Source organism: Micropterus dolomieu, linkage group LG19 (genome assembly GCF_021292245.1).
Source record: "Micropterus dolomieu isolate WLL.071019.BEF.003 ecotype Adirondacks linkage group LG19, ASM2129224v1, whole genome shotgun sequence".
Taxonomy (NCBI): Eukaryota; Metazoa; Chordata; class Actinopteri; order Centrarchiformes; family Centrarchidae; genus Micropterus; species Micropterus dolomieu.
Window position 1 is genome coordinate 26372452 of NC_060168.1, and position 18719 is coordinate 26391170.

General features: G+C 37.3%; 2 protein-coding genes and 1 long non-coding RNA gene across 6 annotated transcripts in view; 1 reads left to right on the top strand and 2 right to left on the bottom strand.

The window, feature by feature from the left end:
- egf (epidermal growth factor) overlaps nucleotides 1-7180 on the bottom strand; it is a 24566-nt gene extending 17386 nt beyond the window's left edge. Inside the window, exons 1-7 of one of the 2 annotated variants that reach the window (XM_046029778.1) lie at nucleotides 6952-7180; nucleotides 6655-6852; nucleotides 3672-3871; nucleotides 3329-3510; nucleotides 2482-2709; nucleotides 2180-2382; nucleotides 1944-2057 (exon numbers count right to left, since the gene is read on the bottom strand). In XM_046029778.1, the coding sequence (XP_045885734.1) occupies nucleotides 1944-2057; nucleotides 2180-2382; nucleotides 2482-2709; nucleotides 3329-3510; nucleotides 3672-3871; nucleotides 6655-6781 (1054 nt within the window). In that variant the 5' untranslated portion in view covers nucleotides 6782-6852; nucleotides 6952-7180. Of the gene's footprint in view, nucleotides 1-1943; nucleotides 2058-2179; nucleotides 2383-2481; nucleotides 2710-3328; nucleotides 3511-3671; nucleotides 3872-6654 lie in introns of both variants that reach the window. The other variant, XM_046029779.1, reaches the window with a different exon arrangement.
- LOC123957183 overlaps nucleotides 1-18719 on the top strand; it is a 79707-nt gene that overhangs the window by 23125 nt on the left and 37863 nt on the right. For 2 of the 3 annotated variants that reach the window (XR_006821753.1, XR_006821752.1), the window contains exon 5: nucleotides 15435-15524. This is a non-coding gene — a long non-coding RNA (uncharacterized LOC123957183). Of the gene's footprint in view, nucleotides 1-15434; nucleotides 15525-15779; nucleotides 16568-18719 lie in introns of those variants that run through there. The other variant, XR_006821751.1, reaches the window with a different exon arrangement.
- Nucleotides 10307-16794, bottom strand: lrit3a (info leucine-rich repeat, immunoglobulin-like and transmembrane domains 3a). Its single transcript, XM_046029780.1, has 4 exons — nucleotides 16679-16794; nucleotides 14779-15245; nucleotides 11836-12141; nucleotides 10307-11334 (listed from the first exon to the last, which is right to left on the bottom strand). The coding sequence occupies exons 1-4, from the start codon at nucleotides 16792-16794 to the stop codon at nucleotides 10307-10309; spliced, it is 1917 nt and encodes a 638-aa protein (XP_045885736.1).

The following is an 18719-nucleotide window of genomic DNA, read 5'->3' on the forward strand; positions in this document are numbered from 1 at the left end:
TTGGAAAGAGGTTAGAGCCATGAACAGTACTAAAATGTCTTTACCCTCAAATATTGAGGGTGTCAGTGGCTCAGATGTAATTTGCCAGATGTGGCGGCTACATTATCATGAGCTGTTTAACTGTATTGGGAGGAATACTTTTTGGGTGGAAAAAATTGATAATGATGAAAATGTGGTTATTAATTCAGAAGAGGTGCAATCTGCAGTATTGGGATTAGATGACAATAAAGTGTGTGGGACCGATAAAATAACCGCTGAACATCTAAAATATGCAAGTAAGAAACTTGTTCCCCTGTTTGCTATTTGTTTGACAGGTTTCCTAGTTCATGGGATTCTGCCTGAATCTATCTTGCCGGTTTTATTAGTGCCCGTCATTAAAGACAAAACTGGCAAAATAAACAGCATGGACAATTATAGACCTTCCAAAAGTAATTATAAGAATCCTAGTCTTCTGGTATTCACACCAGTCAATGCAGGTGAAATGGGGTCTCTGTATCAGAACCATTTACTGTTGGTAATGGTATTCGTCAGGGTGGTATTTTGTCACCTTTCCTTTTTAACATGTATATGGATGACTTTTCACAACAATTAAATAAATGTAATACATGATGTATGAACAACTGTTGAAGGTTTGCTCTCAGTACGGTGCAGATTTCGATATCAAATATAATGCAAGTAAGAGCAATATCATGATTGTTAGAAGTAAAGAAGACAGGAAATTAGTATTCCCTGATTTCTTTTTATCTGGTACTGACCTTAAAGTGTGTGATGAGATTAAATATCTTGGCCATCATATTGTAAATGATTTATTGGATGATAAGGACATCAGTTGACAGTGTCGCAAGATATGTGCTCAGGCTAATGTGCTTGCACGTAAATTTATTAAGGTAGCCTTATTCAAAGCATTCTGTACACCACTATATACTGCCCACTTGTGGCGGTCTTACAGCAAAAAGAACATGCAGGGGCTGAATGTAGCGTATAATGATGGCATGAGACTTCTCTTAAAACAACCAAGATGGTGTTGTGCTAGTCAAATTTTTGTTAATGTTGGGGTGCCCACATGCTCTGCCTTAATAAGAAATCTTATTTTTCAATACATGTGTAGAATGTCTGTCTCTGAAAATAGAATTATACAAGCTTTAACCCACAATGATTTTAGCTCAGTCAGGTATACATCTAGACTGTGGAGACATTGGTGCTCCTGTTTGTATATTACAAGTGAAAGATAGTGACTTTTTTAATAAATCTTTATCTATGTAGTGTATATTTATTGTTATGTTGTAGCTGTTGTTGTTTTGTCTTGTTTTTTCTGTGTGCTATGGACCTTCCATTCTGAGTCCTGAATAAAGTCATTATTATTATTATTATTATTATTATTGTACATTTCTTGTTTTTGTGGCCCAATAGGAGTTTATGTTTCTGGTAGGTAATGTACTGCAAATATGTGAGTCTCGTGCCAAATTTGGTAATAAGCTGGCAATGCTGTGGCCTTTTTGCTCTCCTAGAGATCACTTCAATTAAATAGCGTGGCCAATATTGTGAAATCCTTTAAAGCTAGGGTTTTGTATTTCAGAAACATATTTGTTACATTTGCTGAAATTCTCTTTACATCCCGACAGCAATCAATAAATCAAATGCTCTGGAAAAAAGAGAAATAATCCAGTATCGGTAGCTGTTCCAGGCTCGTAGTAAGCTTACCTGCCTGCGTATATGCGCAAACGTGTACCCGTACACTCATTGCGCATGAAAATGTCTTTTGGGGGGATGACTTTCGATAGAGGCCAGAAGGGGAGGGGGTGGGATTTTTTTGGTTGGATACTGGCTAGTTTCTCAAACATTACCTAGCCTAGCTTTAAGTTCTACATTAACTAAACTAAACTTTAATTTTCTTGTGATTTTACCTTTTTTAATTAATTGATTTAAATGGCATAAATACCAACCTTCACAATAAGTGCCTTCCTTACTGAGAGCAAAGCCTTCATTGCACTGGCAAGTCCCTTGCTCGGCTAGACTGGAACACACATTCACACAGTTTCCACTCTGTTTGTCACAACCTGTTTGAAAGGGTTAACAATAAAATATTACTAAAACAGTGTAATTTGAGTCAAACCTAAATTAAATGTAAAAACAAGCAATAAAATGGGGATATGCTTCAATGCAAAAGTTTAGCTATTACCTGGAAATGATGATTGGGAGTCTTCCATTGGCTGGTTGTGGACATGCACTACCTTAATATCAACAGGGATTTTTGCCATTCGTTTTATGTTAACATTCAGTGGCTCTCCGCCAGTGTACTTGTTTACTTTTTTTATAACGTGAGATGCTGTATCAGTGTAGTATAAGTGCTCCAGGAAAACTGATATCCCCAGTGACTGAGACCTGACCAAAGGAGACAAGAAATCAAACATGTTGCATCCCAGTTTGCTTATTGGAAAATTACTAACACAAATAGATAAAGAATAGCTAAAACATGCTCACCTAAGAGGCTGATCTATGATGTGCAGGGCATTCCCGTTGTAATCACAAGAGGCGATGGTACTTTCTCCTTGCATTCCAAACTGAACCCAAAACAGTGTTTTGTCCTCTGTGTCAATCGACAGTGCGTTCAGTTGTTCTGCTATCTTAACAAGTGTAGTTTTCTCCTGTCCTGTCATATCAGACCGCTGGATACTTGGAGTCATCCCACCAGACAGCCAAAAAAGAAACCTGCAAAATATTAGTTTAGAACTGTGAACGAACTTTGCAATGAAGTATGCCCAAATTTTTCTATATATCTTCTAAAGTTATTTATTTACTTTGTGTGTTTGTCTGTCACAAAATACTGCCAATTAAGTTATATGAAAAAATGTCCAAAGAGGGACATTAGTAGAAGCATCTAAATGCTAACATCCCCACAACATCAGGAGTTTCATAATCTTTTTGCCTCATAGTCATGATCGTGGTCGTGATGTTTAATAAACTGTAAGATGCCCCACAGATGTATATTATAAAATAAGTAAAGAGTAATTTAAAACATGCTCTTGGCAGTTTTACTATCATGGAGAAATATTCTTAAATTTTAAATGTTAATTTAATGTTCATTGCCATTATTCACTTTTTCATATCCACTTGTCAATCTGCTGGATCTAAATGCCATAAAATAGCAGGCAGTATGTTGCCTGGTAAAAACGAAAATGAGATAGGTGGTATGTGAAAGTCAGTTTGTCAATTTGCACCTCTGTGCTAGTCATGGTTGATTGAGGTTGAAAAAATAATCATAGTAGCATACATAAGTAACGAAGCACCATCATGACAAACATAAAAAGTGTAATGCAGAGTATATTACCTCTTAGTGGGGTCAACAGTTATAGAACTTGGTTGGGTCAAGTGTCTTAAAAGAGTCCTTTCATTTTTTCCATATATATCAATTCTTTTGATTTTTCCCTTTTCTCCACTTGTCCAATATACACCATTCCAAATCCAGTCCACTGCTAGGCCCGAGATATCTTGATCAGATGAGTACAGTTTCTGGAAAACAAGCATTCAAATTAAAATTATGTTAATCGTGCTCCTGTAAAATTCTACACATTTGTTTATGCTGTTCCTTAACAACTATACTGAAGCGTTAGATGATTAATAATTTGAATACACTGAGTTCTCTGCAACTTAAGAGTAGTAACATAAATCACCCGTCTGTGTGCTCCTCTCATTGATGCTTTGTAAATGACCCCAGTGTGTTTGTCAGCCCAGTAAACGCTCTCCTCTCTGAAATTAAAGTCGAGCAGGATGGAAGTTCCCACCCCAGCCACAAGCCTTCTCTGGTTCTTTCCATCAAGGTCCATCCGATGAATGGCTTTACCGTGGCCGAATATCAGGAAGGGCTGTGAAGCTTAACAAATTAAAACATCGCACGTCTCTCATTAATCATATGAATTCTGATATTTTAAGGCTCAAAAAAAGTTAAATATTAACATTGAATGAGCTACAGTACTACAAGTTACAATTGACCCTGATTTCAGATATGTTTGTACCAGGATTTGTCAGGTTTCACATGCAAAATTATGCGATATTGGTAGGGCTGCAACTAATCTGCTTATGATTTCCTTCATCCTAGATTAATTCAAAATTAATAATAACATATTAACCTGCCATTCACAACTTCTCAAAAACCACGGTGATGTCTTCAATTTGCTTGTTTTGTCCAACCAACAGTCCAAAAAATTGTCACATAAGACAAAAAAAGGCAGAAAATCCTCTCATTTGAGAGGGTGAAAGAACAGTATATTTGGCAAATAACCATTAACCGATTATCAAAATAGTTAATACCTAATTTTCTGTCAGTCTACTAATCAATTAATCGACTGAACCATGCAGCTCTAAATATTAGTAAAATATGGAGGATCTTTTCTGTAGTATTTCCCCCAGCATATTCTTTTGAATTTTATTTTCATTTGTGTACCACTGCTATGGCAGGCCAGTTAATAGGTGGAGGTTTTTGATGCATGTGAGCTGCTATCCTATATGCTTGTTGTAATTCTAGTTCCCCCATGCACAAACTATGGTAGCGTTTAACATTTCAATAGCTGCTTTTTCCCTCTTTGTGTCACTCTGCAGTTGTCGTTAAATTTGTCAAATTCTCTGATAAAAAGCCTATTCATAGCTGGGTTGGGACGAAGGCAGACTCGGGTGCTTCTGGATAAAACATGGTCCCTTAGCAACAAATAGCTCTTACACTATCCTTTAACAATACTCAACAATTAAAGTTTAAAGGTTGGAGTGGTTAGTGGCAAAATATCTACTTTTGTAAATGGAATGAACTGATGTCCATTCCAAAATGTCTGTTGTTGGAAACACTGAATTAGATTTTATAATACACCTGTGTAGTTTTCCTCTAGATCCCATTAAACTTTGGCAAACTGGGCTATGAGGCAAAAACAAATCTGTATTCGCAGTCTAGATTGCTATTGATAGAAACTGCTCTGGTCTATCATGGTAATAACACTGTCATCCACAACCATGGATACTGCTCTTAACTCTGTGGAATGAAGAAAACAATGAGCAACACCAGACGAATAACATAATGAAATGAGTTGCTAGGTGGCATCCCGATGAATCATTAATTGACAAGTTCACAGGATGGTCAACATGATTCTTAATCTAGTAAGTTCATTGGACATCATTGGGAAAATATATACTTTTAAATTCAGATTTCACAATAAAAAACACAAAAGAGTAATTTCTTTTGGATCTGTGACACCAAAATGGGTGCTCCTTATACATGTTTAGGTAGTTAGTATGTACATTGATTTCTCCTTTTACATTGTTGTAAAAAGTTTAGTGTCTGTAACAAGATGAAGAACAATGTTATTGAATACAGCTGATAGTACTTGGCCTCTAATTTCTTGCACAAACTTCAGGTTGTGGCCAACCCATTTATGTAGCTGAAATATAAGCACAATTCTACACCTCTGGAAAAGGTGCTTGAGGAGGATACATTCTTTTTCATTATGAGCAAAAAGTTGTTTTGTTATGTCATCTTTGGTCGGTTGGTAGCCATCTTTGCTGTTGCAGCCACACTATGTGCTGCTAGAATGCAATTTTTACCCAAAGAAAATACTGCTAATACTGTTAATTGTGAGACTGCCATAACATAAGTTCCAACTTTTTCCATTGAAAAGTATCCACACTGCTGGAGTGGAGTAGAACCTAACCACCTCAAAAGGTGATATTCTGTAGCTGACCTTGACCTTGTGACGAGGATTTCTCCATAGGTATTGGAAAAATGTTGCAGTAAACAATTCTGCTGAGATAAAGCTAAACTGTCAATCTGGGATGACAGTGGCCATTCTTACAAATTTAGCCATCAGAGATTGCCATCTGTAAGCTTCAAGTGATGTCCTTGTGGCATCCCAGAAAAAACTTGAGCTCAGCCTGAGATACACCCACTCAAGCTTACTGTACCTTTGCTACTTGAGATTGGGCACTTCTTTTGTAAGCAAATTGTTTTATTTTGCAGGATTGCAGTTTTTAATCACTAAGCACCAGTCAGAATAGAAGTTGTTATATGTAGCAGTAATTAGTCAGTTATGTGTATATATATATATATATATATATATATATATATATATATACACCTTATATCCACATAGAGAGGAGAGGGGGAACTTTTGTGCAGAATGAGATATCTAGCAACTAAGAAAATTATTTATGTTGTATCACTAAAGCAAAAGTCTATTGTTGAAATTAAAAGACATGCAAACTAGATTATCTAAGTTTAGATCAGGTAATCCACTTGAAATTGATAAATAATAATAAATTGTTATGCTGAATAAACTTTGTTTTTACCATTGTTTATTTGTCCCTTAAAATAGTTTTTGTTGCCTGTCCAACCTGCCCTGTGATCATGTCAAATTACTTTACAATTTCATCCAAGTACCTGCTATACCCAGAAGATATACTGTATTTGATTATGTTCTTGCCAAGCACAATACATCTACCAAAAAGCATTTGTAGAATTCTGACACACATGGACAAAAATACCTCATACACAATATAATACTTTTATCTTCTGTCATCAATCATCATCAAAACTTTACTACAGAATCAAGGTCCAAATCACTATCATGAACTGGGAGTATGAGTCCGGACAGGAGAGATGTCAGCAAAACTCACCCACACAGCTGCTGTTTCTCTCCGTTCGTGATAGGCGTTCATCCCAACATGCCGTACCGAGGGCCAAGGTTCCAGAGCTTTGCACCATAAAATAGATCAGTGCTGCTGTGAATGTTGCAGCCAACATAATCCTGCGCTCTGTCCCTGCCTTGGGAGCTGCACTTCCTCACTTGTTCTCAGGCATTACCACTATCGGCACTGGCACACAAGAATTCCCCAAAATTAAGCAACATTTGCTTATGGACTGTTGGCATCCTTGCCCACAGCTTTAACCAGAGACAGTGGAGCTTTACATACCTGAAGATGTCATGCTAAAGAGAGACGTGAAACCACACTGAATAGATGAAGTACTCAGAATGATAAGGATAGTAATGCCAGTGCAGTGTACAACTCAAAAAAACAGTGTGGGATCCTGCTCACTCCCCACTTTGGCCCCCAGGCTGCCAGTCTGTTTTGGAAGCAAAGATTGAAATTCCTGACACCCCCGTGGTAAATTTTGCACATGCTAGTTCAGCTTTGGAGCAAGATCTTTAAGCTGTAGTCAGTGTCTCAAGCAGAATGTGGAATATGCAAGAAATGAGGCTGGACTGAAGAAAGGTCCCACATAATAACATCTTACCCTCACTCCACCCCCTGACCCATGTCCTTTCTGAAAGTGGATGGATGTGTCTGTTTGAGACAGAGCTTTTGTGTCTGGGAGATGGACATTGCAATACAAGACTATTACACGAAACACAACTCTAAAATATATTTATTTATTAATTGGGGAACAAAATTGACATCTGGTTCTGGTTTTCATACTATAACACCATTCATAAATGACATACACAATATAAGTGTAATTTAACATGCCACACAATTGACTGTTTTGTGTCCTCTGTGTGAATGAGAAGTCAGTGTGTCAGACTTCCTCCTGTTGAAGTTTGTCTGGCTACCGGGGTAGAATGAGTAATTTATAGAGAACGGAGGAGGAGTGGGGCAGATTATCTCTAAATTGTTTGTCCTCTTTTTACCCAAGAGAACAACTAACAGTCTACAGGAACCAAAACCTCTATTCATACCCACCATGACTAGGATATTGTCAGCAACAACGTCACCAATAACCTTGTAGAGGAGCAGTAGAAGATTTACACGGCTGAGAAAGCTGCCCTGTCTCCAGACTAATGTTAGCAGTCTGAAGGGCACTAACCTTTTCCCACGATTTCACCCATGGCAGATAATAAAAATGTTAATGTCTATAGTTTCACTTCACGTGACTAGTGTGCAAAGTGACATCACATATGGGTTTGTATCATCAGGTAGAGTGCATATCTAGGGGACAGCAAGAGTGTAGACGCTGCTGCTGCATTTAATGCCACCTCATGTCATTGCTTTTATAAGACAAATACTTCCAGTCCTTAATTCCATCTGGGTGAGTCACTTTCTAGAAATTACAATACAAAGCATTTGAGATTACGTAACTCCTGATTTAAATATCATGCTGACATTTCATACCTGCCAAATTATCACGCATACTCACGTGAGCTGCTGCCTAAAATGTAGTTTATATTTTTTAAAAATAAGTTGTACAAATGCGAGTTTATTTTGGCTGCTTGTTTTTCATACTCATCGCATACATATACTAATTTGGATATTTTTGCTACATTCAGTGTCAACAAAACAAGGTGACTTCACAAATGCAACATTAGGTGTTCCATGATGTTTGAAATAATTTGAATGAGTGGAAAGGTAATGGATTGCAGATTTAAGATGAACTGCACTGATTTATGAAGCTGCAGTGGATTTGTGCTTGACCACTGACTTAAAGGGCCACGGATAAGTTTGTTTCACATTAACCTCAAGTTGGAAGTTGGATCTGCCTAATTAGTCTAGTTCAACAACAATGTTTGAGCGATGTCTTTTTCTAGCCTTGTTGTTGTGTGTGTGTGTGTGTGTATGTATGTATGTATGTATGTATGTATGTATGTATGTATATATATATATATATATATATATATATATATGTATGTATGTATGTATGTGTATATATATATATATAATTCATTCATTCTGTTTGTTACCAGCTTGGCCGTTTCCATGATAACAGCACAGCTGTCATTAGAGATTACTTAGTGCTGCAGGCTCATGCAGCTTGTGGTACAGAGGTATCCATGGGAACAGTTTTCCAGGTCCTCCCTTCATCTTATCGGGATTTATGGCAGTGCCTGTTCAGATGTTCAAAGAGCGTGACAACTGTGGCTCATTGATTTTCAGGATGAGCACGTCTGCTCTTGTTCGTAACTGAGTGAGCACATGTGAAATGTATGTGTACCTTTCTTTGTTCACTTCTTTCATAAATTACATTGATCACAATTTTACCAGTAGCAACCTCCTATATTTTGTGTTTGATTAATAATAGATGATATGCACTTTTTTCAAGCACTCTTCTTTGGTCCCCGCCCATATACCAATGTCACACACAGTCATAAACAATACCCACAAAGATGGAAGAGGATAGCATGGTGAGGATACTACTAAATACAGTACATGGATTACAGTGTGCATTGTAAGATTGGGATTTAGTTTCACCCTGTGAGCACATTATCTGTTGCTGATGGAAAATGCAGAGATGTAAGAGGAACTAAAATTATACTACTCAAAATTCAGAATAAACTATAGCTTAATTGTTCATATAGAATTTTATGGTGCCAGAGAGGGTTTCTGGTGGTGGTTTTGACATCTCAATAATATTTACCAAAATGTGGTATGTGAAACAATGTGATATCTAGTCATTTTGGTGGCATTAGAAGGAATGTGTGTTTGTGGTTTTCTCTTAAATATACAAATACATGTCCATTTAAAAACTCATATACAAGCAGCATCTTTAAATTTACATTTAAAGTTTGGAAATTTTTTTGATGTGATCCTATCTTCTTGGATAACATAGTACAATACAAGTACACCACACAAATATAATTCAACAGTTAGTTTTATTTAAAAAAATGTCCAACTCCATTTATAGACAAAAACTCATAAAAACAGGCAATGTTTATCAGAAGAGTCACATTCTATCAAACACAATGACAGTACTTTCTTGTCCTTAAGGCAACATTTAACTTGATGCTTAAAGCAACAATGAAGTTTTAAATATGACAGGGTGTGGATAAATGGTCTTCTGTGACACCCCATGATATTCATATCTGACACTTAAACTTTGGCAGTGGGTAGCTTAAACCACACAGCTAACTGACAGGCTCTTTGTATGGTAACAAAGGTGTAGTGCCGTAGTGACAACAACTCTAACTTCTTTATCAAATGTAAGGCTCCAAAATAAATAAGGATATGAATGAAATATCAGTCACTGACTGTTTTGACCTCCAGGGAATGTTATCATGTTAACTACACTTTTCTAAATCATTATATAAATCTTTATAAATGAATGGTTGATAGAGAATATAGAATAAATGTTACACCAGTCAGTACAGCAAATAAAGTCTTTAGATAGCCACTGATGTGAAATGATATGTATTATATAAATATATATTTATAAAGATTCATAAAAGATTTCATAGTTAATTATTTGTCAGTGTTATAAAGGCATATTAAGAGTATTTCTTATAACATGTTACTAGCATGGCGTTTGGGCTTTGGCCATGGACTTGGATTCCTGGCATCAGCAGAGATATTCAGAACGGGAAGTGTCACTCTTATAGGTCATCTGAGAGTCAATGCTCGACCTGGAGCACAGGAGCATTCGCTCTGATTCATGAGTCTGTCTCCTTGCCCAAAGCTCAGTTGGACGAGAGTTCAAGGTTCTTTGTTTCATTGATATAGTCTCAAACTTGACATAACTCTCTTTTTCCAGCTCCTCTTCCTCTGACGTTGTGTTGCGTCCCTTGCAGTACAGAGCAAGAATCTTGTACAGCAACAGTGCAATGAGAGGCAAAACCAAAGCACAGGCAATGCCACTGATAATAACAAATAGCTGGTTCTGCCCACCATCCTCTACATTGTCCAGTGTGTAGAAGTCAATGCAAGGGTCTTTTCCAGCAGCACTACCTTTTGCTACGAGGCAAACGGAGTACCTCATCCCAGGTGACAGTCCCTCTAGGAACACCTTTCCACTGCCAGCAGTAGTCTCCACTGTCCTTTTCATGTCATCCTCTGCATAGGGTAAATATACAACTGTGAGTGGGGCATCATTTGGTAACCCATCTGCTGTCCAGAGCAACACTGCAGTGTCAGATGTTTCCTCTACAATCTTAAGACCTTCAACAGACCTTGATGCATCACTTTTCTTGCTCTTTTCATCTGCTGCAAGCTTTCTCCCATTACCTCCTTGCTGAATTTTTCCATGTTTGGGTGAACCTTTCTGTAAACTGGTGCTGGGTGTAGTTTTCGGCTTCTTAGGGACAGCAGATAGTGTTGTTGATGTTACTGGGAGAACTGTGGACATGACAACCTGCGAGTTGTCTGTTGGCGGAATAAATGTTGTGCCTTGGATGGTTGGTCCTGTTTCAATGCTTGTCCTCAGTGGAGGGATGGTGGTACTGATGCTTCCAGCAACTGAGATAGAAATGGTGGCTTCTGCGCTGCCAGCAACACTCTTAGCTTTGCAACTGTAGTTCCCGGCGTCTTTGTACAGTATTCCATGCAAGCTCATGATGGACCATCTGATCCCTTCCCCAGGTGACTCCTGGACTATAAAGTGGAGCAAGAAAACAAAAATCAACATGGATTAGTCTTACCAAGTCTTGGATTGCTTTGCATGATTTCAAATGAATAAAGACCTTGTGGCACTAGTACCAAGCACCTTAATGCTTTCTACACACCAGGCAAGGAAAATCTACACACATTGTTTAGGTTACTAAAAGTATATACAGTATCTCACAAAAGTGAGTACACCCCTCACATTTTCACTTAGGGGTGTTCTCACTTTTGTTGCCAACGGTTTAGACATTAATGGCTGTGTGATGGGTTATTTCGAGGAGACAGCAAATTTACACTGTTATACAAGCTGTACACTCACTACTTTACATTGTAGCAAAGTGTCATTTCTTCATTGTTGTCACATGAAAAGATATAATATAATATTTACAAAAATGTAAGGGGTGTTCTGATTTTTGTGAGAAACTGTAGGTCTAAAGTAAATTGAAAACAATGCTTTAATTGCTTAAACTTTCAAAACCATGAATATTATACTTGTGTTGTTGACTGGTGAGCCATCTGACTTAGCCCAATAAAGAGTAGGTGTTGGAAACCCTGTGGCGTCACATCGCAGGAGAACATTACTGCCCAAATGAGTTGTGATCTTGGATGCCGAAGTCATGACTGACGGTTTCACACAATTTTCAAGTTCAGCACGCTGAAAAAGGACACCAGACAGATTCTCTGGTGCACTGCAGGTCAGGAATAGATCCATCAAAATCACTGGGGTGTCAGTCATTTTGGAAATCTCAATCAGCTTGGAGATTTTACAGTCACAGAACCAGGGATTATCTTGGAGGCCTGAAGATGAAAAGATAAGATAAATTAAGGTCAAACACCATCCATTTAAATTAAAAATGCACAATAATATCTCCACATCAGCGGTATTGGCCAATAAAGGCTTTAAATGAAATATTGGTATCGGCCCTAAATGAGCATTTTGACAATATCGTTGATAAGATGACACTTTAATTATGCACACACGAGTATGTCTGTGGCATGGCATTTTTTTTTTGACAAAACAGATTTTGCATTTAGCAGTGATGTCTCTGCTATGCTTATGCATGCAGGAATCAAATTTTAGTCCTTCAACACATTTAATTACCTTGTTCATTACGATAAGTGTGAAGAGAAACGGGCACCAGTGAAAAAAACAACTGTCATTACTTTTCTTATTTTGCCCAGTGTATGTGTGCATTTTGAAGAGCATTATACTTTATATTTACATCTACCAGTGGGCCATGACAATAAGAGTAGACATAATATGTTAAGTCCATTATTAGAGGGACTTGTTATCTTATGTTATCTGCAAAATTTGTTGGATAATATCTGAAATCTGCAAAAATCCAATATCGTGCATTTATAATCTAAATGCTGTATAACTTTGAAAGAGTTTTTATTAAATATAATGGAACACATAGAGGATACAGATGGCAATGTAATTAAATTTTAATTAACATTATTAATCTTCTCTAATATTAGTAGCATTATTAACATCAAACAATGGTCTCCCACACCAAAGGCATGTGTGTTATCCCCTGTTACATCGCCACCCCAATGTAACGGTGAAAAGACATAACAGATTTGCAATTTGCAATAAGACTCATTGTCATTCAGTTCTAGCAGAACTCAACTTCTGCTTTTTCAACAGCTGCAATGATTAAGGTGCTATAAAGTCATGTTAGGGAAAAAACATTAAAAATGAATTGCATTAGTCAAAGCTGCAAGACATACCAGTCCAAAAGGAAATTGGTTTCTGAATGGCAAATTCATATGTAGTGCACAAAAACAAAGATAACATATATATATATATGATAGGTTCAAATAGCTGTAAACACCTGCTGCACACAATAGGTAAGCACACTGCTACTTGTGCATATTAAAGCTCTTCAACCAGATTAGTTTGTCTTAACAGTGGCAAAGTGCCTAAGCTGGCTCTGGCCTTCCTCCAGTTCATGGAAATAGAATCCTTTCAGAATCCTACACAGAATCCTTTCTGTTAGCATAAATGTCAATAGATCACTAAGAACATTAACACTTTATAATCTTTTGTCAAATCTGACAGTTTAGGAAGCATTTGTGTGGATTATTGCAAACCATATCTTGATGTTTATTCTTTATTTTTTTAAATGCATTTTCTTTTAAATTGTGTCATGATAGTGGTCAAGTTATTCAGAACTGTAAAGGTAAGCATACCTCATATAATACGAACAGGAAATGGTTTTAGACTAGGCTAAAAAGCTGTTTGTGTACGCATTGTTTTTTCCTACAGCTTAATCCTGTTTCTCCTTCAGGTACACGAGTGCACACAGCCAGCTCTTTCCGCACGGATAAGCTATCTTGCCCTTATACAGCCTGTCCCTCCCACTGTCCATGCAACACAGACACTATGAACAAGCATCCAGTCTCAAATATGCTAGGCTGATAGATTCTATAAGAAAGTTACATTCAGTTACATACCAGTATAAATATATCTAAAAAATAAGATTATTTTAATAAGAATATTATATGAAATACTGAAAATGTATTACAATTTAAAGTTCAATATTTCAAGACTATAACAAATAGACTATTAAAAAGGACTTAAGAAATGTTTTTACTGTTCGACATTCTATAATTATGTGATTTGATTTTTGACTTTGAAACCTCCTTTTCCAGCCCACTCTGCCCTTTTACTCTCTCCTTGCCCTTAACTTGGTTTTGAAGCCATGGAACACCGTACTACAAACAAGTGGCCATTGTTACATTAGTACGGCAAAAACCAAACCAAACAAAAACCATTTCAAGGAAGAGATTGTTTCTGGCAGTTTTTTTTAGCCATGCTTTAATTAAATACCTTAATTTCTAGTTTTCAAAATGCTATTAAATGGATGATGAGCAGAAGTGTATTGTTGGCACAGCAATTGCCTTTAGCTAGAGAGAACTATGACACTGAATCTTGGAGTTTGGGACGTGTTTTAAAATTTACTAAATTTATAAACTGTGTATCAGAAATTGTGATGAATATTTCATCACTAGAAAATATAGAAAAGTCACAGGTCATTATGGCTTGAGAAATACATAACTACATTACATGTGTTTAATTGTACTTTTACTATATTGTGTGGATATACTTGGGATACATTTTTCTAATGTGTGCTGCTGACCTTTACTCTGGCTTGGATTGCCAAAAGGCAGAGTGTTAAATATAAAACACTTAATTAGGACAATAAAAAATAATGTACATTAAGCATCGATACTGCCACTGCTTAGAATAAGCTAATTTGACTGTGTCCTAGGTGTCACTACCAGGGCATGTTTGAGTCAGTCAGAAGAAATCTGTCTTGATTAACAGGTGACGGAATGAAGTTCCTTGGGCAATTACAAATAACCATAAAGTGTCCTTCCATGGCCCTATTTTTGTGTAAAACTAAGCCAGACGTAACCTTTTATCCTTACCTAACACAACTTTCTGGGAAGAATTAGTAGAGATGGGTGCTCCATTAAAGGGTGGCCAGATATCCATGAGGTCAGAGGGCAGGGTGGCTAATTTGTTGCTGGATAGATCCAAGTAGGTAATTTGGAGGAGGTAAGGTATTGCCTCAGTAGGAACATTAGTGATTCTGTTGTTGTGTAGGTCTAGTGTCCTCAGACTGGGCATCTCTTTCAGAGACTCCCAAGGGAATGTGGAGATCATATTTCCATCCAGCCTCAGCTCATGGAGCACTTTGAGGTTGTAGAAACTTCCAGTATCCACAGAGGTTATGGAATTGTAAGTAATCCACAGGTACCGGAGCTCCACCAGGTAGTAAAAAGCTTCTGTTGGGATTCGCCGTACCATGGTTTTCTCAACACGAAGTTTGACCGTGTCTACGGGGACGTTGACAGGGATATCAGACATGTCTGGATCATTACAGAGCACAGATCTAAGAAGAAAGATACATGAGTTAGATGGTTTGAACATATCCTATGGCTAACAGAACTGATTTACAAAGGGTAACTAACAAGATAACCTATTTTTCAATGAGGTAGTAGATGATGTCAACAGATGAGCATTTAGAAAAATTAATGTATTAATTAAGTATGTCTATCTATCCATTTATTTATCCATCCAGGCTCTCCGTTGTGTTGTGGAAAGCCTTTTCTGACATGACTGTAGTCCATCTAAAGGGTACTTCCCAGATGACAAGGTCAGAGTTAATCAGGTGAGTGGAATATCTGGAAAGACTTATATATAAGAGAATGATTTAATGTAATAGCTTTAAATAAAATGTTTAATTTGCATTACATGATAACTAGAAGAAAAATTCCTTTAGTTTGTGGTGGCTATGCCTGTTCTTATTATAGTGGCAGTAATTCTGTACCAGAACATGTGCCATCATACTTGTATATCTTAAGTAGCATAACTGCTGCCACAGTCACTATGTCCCTGTTTTACAACTGACTGAATTCCCTTCTAGAAACCAAACCAGGCCAAGGAGTATGAAATAGCATTTCTTTATATGCTGTTATACGTCATTTTCTCTCCTTTATGTACTTTCTTTATCCAAATTTGTCACACATTTGATTGCAGGGACAGGGATACATTGGGTTTAGCACTAATAAGACTGATTATGCAGCTGTCACTTAGGTCTTTCTCAGGGATAAATGGATTGGTGCCAGGCTAGGGAATTTTCACAGTACACGAGACATAGACTTTACATACCAAATTCAGAGCTAATTTTTTGATTGCTCTGTTATATCCTTCATTTTAACATTCACAGTATTTCAATTCACAATATTCTTTACAGCTCTCACAGAGGTGGGATGGCTGACAAGGTTTTAGCTTTGAAAAGTGTATTTTGTGTAACTTTTAAAGTGCGTCATCTTTACTTTCTGTTGATTTTAAAATGGATGATGCACCAGGTGGTCTGAGTGAATTCGTATGTAAGGTTGTGCTTATTTAAAGTAGCCATTATTTTTAAATAAACCTCTAAAAAATGTTCAACTTAAAAAAAAAATAAAGTTTCACAAACTTAGGTCAAGACAATACGGGTAGGATCTTCTTTTACCATGCATTACTTTGTAAGGGAAGTTATAGAGAGGGTGACCTAATTAGGCAAACCTCTACCAAAGGTTTTACAAATGTCATGACATTGTCTTTCATTTTAAAGTTTTAAAGTCGTCTGCCATATGTCAATGTGTTTCTGGTGTTTAGCTAGAGCTGTATTTTGTTGTTTTATTGTGAAGCGCCTTGTGATTTTATCTGTGAAAAGTGCTATATAAATAAATTTTACTTCCTTACTTACTTCCTTACTTAATTTTCCAAATGGCACAAGTTGACAAGTGTGTATGAATGAAAACACAAAGTATACTTTACCTGGTTCCGGTTCCCTCGGCACGTCCATGGAAGACACAGGTGCACTGGGATGGACAGTATGGATGAGCCACATTGAGGCAGCATAGGAATACGTGCACATAGAGAAGTCGACGCATGATTTTACCGAATGCAACCACAATTCTCACATTGAGAAGAGATCAGGAATGAAGGCATCCAGATTCATTGAGAGCCTGAAGAATTATTCTTCCCAAAAAAGAAATGGAGAATAATGACAAGAGCTTTCAAAGTCCATAGGAGGCGACGTTACTCAGGCTGAGATCTAATTACAGTACAGGTGACCTGTTGGATTGACTGCGTGGGGGAGGGTGGCGAGGTGGATTAGTGGAGGATTTCTTGGGTTTGACAGGGTCACGCAAGCTAGGCAGCAGAGCAGGACCAGACCTTTTGGACAGGGTGCTAATCAGCTAATTCTGGTGAGGTTTCCCCTCACATGATCCAGCCACACCTTTGTTAATCCATTCAGTTCTAAACATCACCATTGCTTTTTAAAATTTAACTTCCACGTTTTGCTGAATGTTAATGCCTGCACCTATGTCAAATTCATTGTTAGACACAAGAAAACTTTTTTTTTTAATTGCACAGCCCCCTTTAGTTATGTCCTTTGTAATACTAGGCACTGTGGTTTGGACTCATTGTTGTCAAACTGCTTCTAAAATAAGACTAGATTTTAGGTGGATGTTTTTGTTTGTTTTTTGCACTTGCATTCTGACGCAAGTCCCTCTGACTCTCAATAAATTCCTTGAATGTAAATATATTATTGAGCTGGAGGCCATATGTAAGATGTGTGAGCGAGTTCTGTCTGGCACTAGGGTGCAAAGTGTAATCTTGGATGTGATTTATTACCTGACTGGGTGAACCAGTGGCTTAGGAGAGGGGGCCAAATTCAACTTGGCTGTTGATGACAGGTCTACAGTAGTGTATTCCTTTCATATTTTCTGCACAAGTTTGTTTATCATGAGCACACACATCTTCTGCTCCTATAGCTAATTTTTAAAAGGTTGACTTGAACACATCAATACATGTTAGAGTATTTTCTACCTAGCATTCATTATGTTGATTTAATTAAAATATTACCCTGAACATTACCCTAAAGATAATCCATCTTGATAGCGTAGCCAGTAATGTCATACCTGTCATTTTATTTTTTAATTAAATGTGACTTTACAAACACAACTTTGCAATTCAACCTCTTCATTTTTGTTCTTTAGTCTTCGATACAAAATTATAGAAATTCTGTATCTTCATGACCACCAAAATCAAATCACCTGTTCCTAGGCTTAAACTTTGTAAATGAAATTTGAGTCATCAGTCTGTTCATTTAGATACAGACACAAACGTACGGTGTAAAATGGGCAAATACATAACCTTAGTAGGGAGTAAAAGTGTCATAAGTACAGTGCCTTGTGAAAGTATTCGGCCCCCTCGACCTTTTGCCACATTTCAGGCTTCAAACATAAAGATATAAAACTGTAATATTTTGTGAAGAATCAACAACAAGTGGGACACAATTATGAAGTGGAACGAAATTTATTGGATATTTCAAACCTTTTTAACAAATAAAAACTGAAAAATTGGGCGTGCAAAATTATTCAGCCCCTTTACTTTCAGTGCAGCAAACTCTCTCCAGAAGTTCAGTGAGGATCTCCTGAATGATCCAATGTTGACCTAAATGACTAATGATGATAAATAGAATCCACCTGTGTGAAATCAAGTCTCCGTATAAATGCACCTGCTCTGTGATAGTCTCAGAGGTCCGTTTAAAGCGCAGAGAGCATCATGAAGAACAAGTAACACACCAGGCAGGTCCGAGATACTGTTGTGGAGAAGTTTAAAGCCGGATTTGGATACAAAAAGATTTCCCAAGCTTTAAACATCCCTAGGAGCACTGTGCAAGGGATAATATTGAAATGGAAGGAGTATCAGACCACTGCAAATCTACGAAGACCCGGCCGTCCCTCTAAACTTTCAGCTCATACAAGGAGGAGACTGATCAGAGATGCAGCCAAGAGGCCCATGATCA